General features: G+C 26.9%; 1 protein-coding gene across 1 annotated transcript; it reads right to left on the bottom strand.

Moving 5' to 3' along the window:
* Window positions 1-555: 555 nt before the first annotated feature.
* Window positions 556-2,495, bottom strand: LOC103504126 (glutamate decarboxylase 4-like). Its single transcript, XM_008468584.2, has 2 exons — window positions 1,482-2,495; window positions 556-1,385 (listed from the first exon to the last, which is right to left on the bottom strand). The coding sequence occupies exons 1-2, from the start codon at window positions 2,440-2,442 to the stop codon at window positions 823-825; spliced, it is 1,524 nt and encodes a 507-aa protein (XP_008466806.1). The 5' UTR covers window positions 2,443-2,495; the 3' UTR covers window positions 556-822.
* Window positions 2,496-9,189: the final 6,694 nt, after the last annotated feature.

Here is a 9,189-nt window from a genome sequence, read left to right as displayed (position 1 = left end):
AGGTTGAATATATGTTGGAGAATCAATGCTCTACGATATCTACAAATCAATGCTCCAACACATTGCTCAAAAATTTCCTTTAATAAAATCAACCACCCAATACTCTTAACAATTTATTTTTCTTTAAAGAAAGTAATTGTTTCTATCTTTTTTTTTTTTAAAAAAAAAAGTACCAACCTAGGCCAAAAGTAAACCTAGATTAACATCAATTGTTATATACTCATTTTCTTTAAAGTCAGAAGTTCAAACCTCCAATCTTATAATTGTACGTCAACAAAGAAATAACTCAATAAAAATCGATATCTACTCATTCTTTGAAGCTAGAAGTCAAATTGTTTTGCGCAATCATCTATTAACAACATATTTCTTCTTCAAAGGACTAAGAACCTTTTAATTATTATTATTAGTAGTGGTATTTAGCAAACTTGCTTGTATTATTTGTTCCTTTATTCTTAAATAAATGTTATCTGATTGAAAATTGTAGCCTAAACTACCACACATATCATTAACATGGTGCACAAATAAAAAGAACCAAAATAATAATAATTATAATGGATAATAAAATGCTATTTTATTTTTGAATTTCAAATCTCATTACATAAATGTAGTCAAGTCAAAGCAAGTATGGTAACATATTAATTAATTAGCAACAAATTACAATACAACTTCAAAATTCAATCAAAACTTTTTTGTAAAAAAAAATGTAAAATAATAACAACAATAATGAAAGAAATTTATTTTCGTATACTTAGTGTAGTGTGCTTCAACCTTCTTCTTCAAACTCCCATCTAATACCATCAAATCTCCAATGGTATGATCTTCTTATTTGGCAACTACCGTAACTGAAGGACCAGCCATAGTAGCAGCAAGCTTGATTTTCCTAGCATTCGTTATATTCCTCCAATAAGTTGCTATTTCCCTCTCTGTCTCCTCTGCACTCTTCTTCCCACTCGTTTCCGTTTTACCATTCTCCAAGCTCTCCATTTTTTCACTCTTCTTTGGTGGAAGAGTGTCTAGCTCTGCCAATACCTTTATGATATCGAGCACAAGTCTCTCCGCGAGCGTGCGAGAGAAATCTTCTCTAATCACCACACGAAGAACCGACACGTGCTTCGCTCCCTCTGGCATTGGATAAGCCGGGACAATCCACCCGAATCGCCTCAACATCTCTGACACCTCAAACTCATCGTGGCGGCTTCGGTCTTTGAGGGAAAATGCCACTACTGGCACTCCCATGTCCTTTGACACTATGGTGAACCTCCCTGTGTTTTCAAGCCCTTCCTTCAACACCATTGCATTGTCGTGACAATTCTGCATCACATTTCGGTATCCCTCGTAACCCAACCGGATTAGTTGATAATATTGAGCAATGATTTGGCTTGATCCTGTTATATTTTTCATCATTCAAATGTCAGCCTGATTTCATCTCAAAAATTCTCATTAAGTTTTGATTAATAATAATTAGGAATTGATTTTTTTACCTTTGGAGAAGTTGAGAGTGAAAGTGGGTTGATCCGCTCCAAGGTAATTGATGTGGAAAATGAGTTCTTCAGGCAAATCTTCTTTGGTTCTCCAGATCACCCAACCAATTCCAGCATAGACAAGCCCATACTTATGGCCACTCACATTGATACTCTTCACCAAAGGAAGCCTGAAGTCCCATTCAAGCTCTGGATACAAAAATGGGGCTATGAATCCACCACTGGCAGCATCCACATGAATAGGCGTATCCCATCCACTTACCTTATTCTTCTCCACCAGCAAATCGTTCAACAGCTTCACGTCTTCAAATTCTCCATTGTAAGTTGACCCCAAAATGGCAGCAACACAAATAGTGTTCTCATCCACCATCTCAGCGGCTTGAACAGGGTCCATCACGTAATAACCTTCTCTCACCTTAACTTCCTTCAACTCAACCTCAAAGTATCTTGCAAATTTCTCCCAACAAACTTGCACATTAGCACCCGTCACAATATTTGGTTTGTCATAAGGCTTCCCTTCCGCCTTCCTTTTGTTCTGCCACTTCCTCTTGAAGGCAAGCCCTGCCAACATGATGGCCTCCGACGAGCCCACCGTCCCGACACCAACCGCGGTGTCAGAGTCTCCTAAGGGTGCATTAAAGAGATGTGCAATCATGTTGACACAACGGTTTTGAAGCTCGGTAGTGACGGGGTATTCGTCCATGTCGACGTAGTTTTTATTGACAGAGTCCATAATGAGCTTATCACATTCGGGCTCCATCCAAGTGGTGACGAAGGAGGCTAGATTGAGCCTGGGGTTGCCGTCGAGCATGAGCTCGTCGTTGATGATTTGGAAGGCGGCTTCCTTGGGCATGGAGTTATCGGGCATGGTGAAGCGAGGAGCGGAGTCCCGAACGTAGCGAGAGGCGAAAGTGGAGTGTATGGAAACATCGGATTCGGAGAAAGTTTTGGAGAAAACCATTTTTGGTGATGGAAGAGAAGAGATGGTAATGAGATTTTTGGTTTTGGTAATTTGGTGGAGAAGGATGAAAACAGAGGGTTGTATTTATAGTTGGAAAAAAGGAAAAAGGGATGTGGAGAATCGAGATGTGGTTTCTAGGAATGGGAATTTGAAAATGTCCGAAGAATGGGAAAAATGGTGGAAGGTCACAACTATATTATTAAATAAATTATTGGGTCAAATTTTAATTTGTAGAAATACCATTTCTGTCCCTTTTTCTTTATTGAAATACCAATTTTGTTCTCTTACCGACTTTTGTGGTTTTCCTTTCAATTATCTTACCAACTTTAAAGACATAGTTATGTTGTCATTTGCGTTACATTAATTTTGATGTAATAGTTTATGTTCACTTTAGTTATTAGTATTTATGCATTATAATGCTTTTGTTGTGATGGTCTTCACAAACTCTAACCAAACCTTTCTTCTATCTCTTTCTCTTTCTGTTTTTCTTTTCTTTTTCTTTTTATATCTCTCTCTAAAATTCTTTAAAACTCTATGAATTTTTTTTATATTCTGGGATAACAACTTTTAAAATAATTGTTGAGAAATGCATCTCTATAATTTTATAGAATTATTTTAACCATAAATTATTAAGTTGTGGTGTTTTAATATATACTAAATTATTTAGTTTTAGATACAATAACTAAAATAGATTTATTGTTAAATATCCGAGTTTTCTAAAATAGAAAAAATATATATATAATTTAAAATAATTGTTTAGAATGATATCTCTAGTTTGTTCTAGATTATTTTAAAGATTTTATTTATAAAAAGAATCGATACTTTATATTTTTTTTTTCTTGAAAAATCTTAATTTAAAAGGAAAAAATTGAAATTTTGATTGAAAAAATGTGTCTAATTTTAGGCGAATATAAAAATCGGTAGAAAATTGGTTTTAAAATAGACATGGATTGATTTAAACTTTCCAATCCATTTTATCGGGAAAAAAAATTAAAGGTGTATGAAATACATTTAAAAAAACTATATACTCTTAAATAAATATAACCTACCGGTAAGATCAAATTATTAAAAGAAATGTTAACTTCAAATTCGATTGTTTATATAAAAATCATTATATATGTAGCAAAACTTAAAGTGACGTTGTAGTTCTATTTATTTACTTTTTTTTTTTTTTTTTTTTGTTTATGCTATTTTAAGTATATCAATTATTGTTCAAAATTCTAAAATATATATATATTCTCAAATGTTAGAACAGAATAGAATAGAATAGAATAGAATATGTAGAATAGAATTGAAAATCCAAAGTTGAAAGAGTGTCCGAAATTGACCATCATCTTAGAAAGGTATAATAGCGAAAGGCATATATAGGGAAGTATGTGGGGGTGGGTTTTAGAATTGTAGTGTTGGTTTGGGGGCATTTATTTAGTTTCCAAAGAGGAAAAGGGTTGGGTTTGGGTACAACACCAAAAAGGCTCAACCACTCATTGTTGACCCCTCTCACCGTACAGTTTTGAAGAATATATTCCATTCCACTATTACATATATATTTGTATATTGGGATGCAACAGCAATGTTGTTTTGGATTATTGGATTTCTCTGGTGGAGGTTTTATTCAACAAATGACCACAACCATTCTCATTTCTCACATACATTTATATTATATTATATTACATAAAACATTTAATAATAATGTTTGTTTTCGTACCAACAATATTTCATTATGACCTGCCAACCTCTACCATTCATAGTTACCATACCCTCATTTTTACTCGAGTCAAAACTCAATGGAAGAACAAAAACAATGGATCCCCTTTTGGGTTGTTTATTTGTATTATTTAACTATACTTATGCACACACTTTTTCATTCAATTTTGTAATAAAATAACGTAATTCGATAGATGAGTTTAGGATATTTGAATACGTTTTATTATTACTGTTATCGATATAGCTATTGTTATTGTTACTGTTGATAATTTTGATAACTTTACTGTTACCATTACTAATATCAAATACCACTTGATCTTCGGAGAGTAAAAGTAACAATAACAATAACAGTGGATTTTACAAAATTTATAATTTTATATATACACGATAAAAACAATCCAATTACATTTGAGATTCAAACTCATATATCCATTTTCATTACGATTTGTAAACGTGGCCTAAAATAATAACATCTTTTTATGTCTTAAAATTCATTGGATTCAATAAATATGTCTAAAACATGAATTATGTTTTTTTTAAAGTAGTTTTCAAATATGTGATTTTGAATCCTACCAATTTTAAAATAGATATTTTTATGTTTTAAATGTATATAGATTTTTGAAGATTTATATTAGATATATATATATATATATATATATATATATTTTTGTTAAGAATTATAATATGTATGAGGTAAGTATTATAAAATGTTGACAATAATTTACATTATTTTAACATAAAACATGTTAGCTTAAATAAATTAATAATAATATTTTATTCCGATCCATGTGTAATTGCAGCTATTTTTTTTAATTTATAAATTTATAAAAAAGATACCTAAAAACATTAAATACAACTTTGATTTTGTAGAATTGTTTCAATTTTTTTTTTTTTTTTTTATAACATGTGAGGTGTGTTAGAGTTGCAAGCCAAATTTATGAATTATTATTATTAACTTTTTTTTTTTTGTTTGCAACTTTTCAACGTTATTTTCTTAGGTTTAGAAATTTCACGAACAATATGTATACATATTTGTAAGAAAAGGTTGATCAAAGTCCTTCCAAAACAAATTAAAATAAAAAAGTTATATATTTTCAAAACAATAATAATAGTAAAATTTCTTTATTAAAGATGAGTTTAGATTAACATTTTAAATGTTATTTAATTTTAAAAATAAATCATTTTGAGAGAAAAATTACCGCTCAGAATAAATTTTAATTTTTTTTTAAAATCGTTTATTGTAAAAGATTTTTAGATAAAAAATGATTTAAAAAAAACAATTATTTTTTTTAGTCCATCCATCCATACTCTAAAACTTATCTCTCTAAAATTGAGATCCGTTGATGCTGTGCCCGACTACCCGCATCTTTTTATTGACTTTCATTCCCTTCTTGACCTTTCTATTCAGCTCCATAAATTCGGTGTCATTCAAAATACTTCATTTTCCTTTTGGTCTCTTTGCTTCCTTTTTCTTGACAACTTCAAACCATTAATTAATTACTTCTTTTTCAAAATAATTTGTTCAATCCATATATTTCTAATTATTACACAATCAGCATGCGTGTAATTCACATGCAAACATAAGTTTAGATCAACTTTCTAAATGTTATTTAATTTTAAAAATAAATCATTTTTTTTAAAAAAAAAAAAAAAAAAAGAATTACCACTCAAAATAAATTTTGAAAAACTTTATTTACGTAAAAGATTTTAGATAAAAATGATCTTTTCAAGATGTGATTCTTTTTTCAAGTTAATTTATACATACTCTAAAACTTATATCTCTAAACTTTGCAAGGAAGAGAAAAAAAAAATCAGATAATTTAATTATTGAATATACTAACATTGACAAGTATTAATTCTCCAACATGGAGTAATTAGCAAGCTAGGGATTCATTATATATTATTAATAATTGATCAAATATTGAATCTTTGAAAAATTTTAAATATTGTACTTTTTTTCAGAAAGCATTTAAATATTGTATTTAATTTGAGAGAGATATATATAAAATGTAAAAATATAATTTTAATGATGTGTTTGAATAACAAAAACTATTTCATGAGCATTATTATCAAATCTTACTATATTTTATATATATTTTTAGCATGACATGATATGCATTTGAAAATTAAATGTCTATGGTTCTTTTTTTTTTTTATCAAATAATTATATCATAACATAATTAAACATATTAATAATCGTTAAGTAAACTTATATTTTTAATATAAAATAGGTCTTTTTACTACACCTTTATTTAATTAAATGTAATAAATTAAGTTAAGATAATTAGAAATTAAATTTAGTATAATTTAATTTGGAATTTTTTTAAATAAAGCAAAATGGTTGATAAGTTAGACTTATTTACAAATATAGCAAAAGTACTTTATAGACCATATAATAGATCTAGATGAACATTAAAGTTACTGACAAAGATGACTTTAACCGTTAATATCTATCAATAGAAAAAATGAGTCAATTTATTATTTTATTAAATAGAAAAATATTTAAAACTTTGTTATCATCACTTCTCTTTCTCCCGAAATCAACCAAAACAAAACTTAAAAAATTTTAAAATACTCATTCAAATAGGTTCTTGATATTTATGCCACTTTTTAACCAATATAATTTTATACTATCTATGTCTAGATAGCACCTAGAACCAATATGAATAGTATTACCTCTTCATGTAATCAATACTTTTATAATTTTAAAAAAAGAATATCAATCATATAATTATTATAGATATTGACTAAAAACATACGCTACTTACTTTTCAATTAGATCTCGTTGAATCAATAAAATATAACCATCAAAATCATAAACATCGTCAATATTTCAAAATTTAAACGGTAGTATCTAGAGTCTTAACTAATGTTCAATAAAATATCTTTTAAAACCTACACGTCTTTTTGTTTTAAAGTATAATAATTTTAACGTAAAATAATACGTAATGATAATTATTTTATTTTGAAATTTTAGGTTTGAATACCACTCTGAACTTTGATCTATATAATTTTCAACTATGCCTTCCATTTTTAAAATTTCATTTTTGTAATTTAGGTAAATAAAAAGAAAAAAAATATTATTAAGTTATTTAAGCCATCGGGGATCAACGTAAATATATCTATCAAATTCAGAAAATAAATTTTTGTAATAAATGTTTTAAATATTTGGGTATATAAAAGTAAAACATACACGTGTGTTCTCTTATAATAATAAATATAATTAAAATGATAAACGAGTAAAGAGCATAGAATATTTAATAAATAGTAAATAGCATTTTTAAGACCAAGGGTGAGAACGTGTTGAACCAAAAAATTGAAATACATAAATAACATTCAAATGTAAAAAGAAGAAAAACAATTATATATATATATATATTATAAAATAAGTTAAAGGGAATTAGATTGGCGGGTGAGGGACGTGGAGAATTGAGATCCGTTGATGCTGTGCCCGGCTACCCGCATCTTTTTGTTGACTTTCATCCCCATTTTGACCTTTTATATTCAACTCCATAAATTTGTTGGCATTCAAAAATACTTCATTTTCCTTTTGGTCTCTTTGCTTCCTTTTTCTTGACAAATAACCTAATTTCAAACCATCAATTAATTACTTTCCTTTTTCTTCAAAATAATTTGTTTTGTTTGTTCGATCTATGTATTCTTAATTATTAAATAACAAATGTCCGCATGATTAACATTATTTAATGTTCGTTTGATAACATTTTTGTTTGTTGTTTTCTATTTTTATTTTTCGTTTTTTAAGAAATTGACATGTTTGATAACCATTTTCGTTTTTCGTTCCCAAATTTTAAAGAACGTTTGTCAAAATTGAGTAAAATTTAGTTCTACTCACGATTAAAATTTTAACTTATTTCATTTCTTAATTTTATTAAAATCTCTATTTGTCCTACTTATGGGAATATATAATTAAACCATTTTTTGTCCTATAAGTCTTGGGTTCAACTTCCAACATCGATGATTTTGTTTTTTTTTATTTACTAATTTTTTATATTTATGCATTTTAATATTTCTTAATTTATTTTTTCCTTCCATTATTAATTTTTCATATATTTGCCTTTTATTTTTTCCTTTTCTTTATTAATTTTTTTTCATATTTATATGTTTAATTTAATTTTGAATTTTAAATTTAAATTTATTCTTTTTAGTTTCTTCAAAATTAATTAGAATTTTACAACATAACTAAATATTCATTTAGGTTATATTTAATATTTTACAACTACTTCATTTACGTAATAATATAATATAATAGAGTTGAGTTTGAATCAATCTTATTTAAAATAAACGAATTGAATGAGAAATAATATTTCAATCATTTTTTCTAGAAATGTTTCAAATCAAATTTTAACAAAATATATTTAATAAAAAGTATTGTATTATAGTTATTCATTTTACGGTTAAACTTATATGCATTTGATAATGTTAATATTTTTATAATTATTTTATTTTATATTTTAATAAATTTTAAATTTTTTTTTTACATAATTAAGTTTTATTTAAATTAAAGAATCAATTACTTGTGTTAGGAAAAATAACAAAAGAAACGAAAAACAAGAAACAGAAATGATTATTAAACAAATTTTTATTTATGTTTTTTTCAAAAATAGATATTAAACGTACATTCTTTCCTTTTTTGGAACAAAAAACGAAAATGTTATTAAACGGACCTACAAAATCTATTTTAAATTGATCTTAAAATTTTAACAGTAGAAGAGATTATTTATTAAAACTTTTAAATCACATAATCCTCCCTTCCAAAACAATTTTTTCTAGAAAACTCATATTCACTTCACTGTGTTAAATTAAATTTTAGGGACATTCTCAAAATAAAAATATTGACAAACTATTTACACTCTATAAAATAACTACTAAAAGATAAATATATATTTTATCAAATATTCCATATTTTTATAATTTTCCGTATAAAAAATTAATTTATTTTCTATTTATTAAATTTTTGAATACAATTTTTAGTTATATTATTTGTTTAAGGTCTATTTCATCCTATATTAATAAGACGTTGCT

This window comes from Cucumis melo, chromosome 9 (genome assembly GCF_025177605.1).
Source record: "Cucumis melo cultivar AY chromosome 9, USDA_Cmelo_AY_1.0, whole genome shotgun sequence".
Lineage (NCBI taxonomy): Eukaryota > Viridiplantae > Streptophyta > Magnoliopsida > Cucurbitales > Cucurbitaceae > Cucumis > Cucumis melo.
This window is presented reverse-complemented; position numbering and strand designations above follow the sequence as displayed.

Coding starts and splice junctions, on each gene's coding strand:
- LOC103504126 (XM_008468584.2), bottom strand. CDS start 2,442: ATGGTTTTCTCCAAAACTTTCTCCGAATCCGATGTTTCCATACACTCC. Junction 1,386..1,481: donor CACTCTCAACTTCTCCAAAG/GTAAAAAAATCA, acceptor AAAATATAACAG/GATCAAGCCAAATCATTGCT.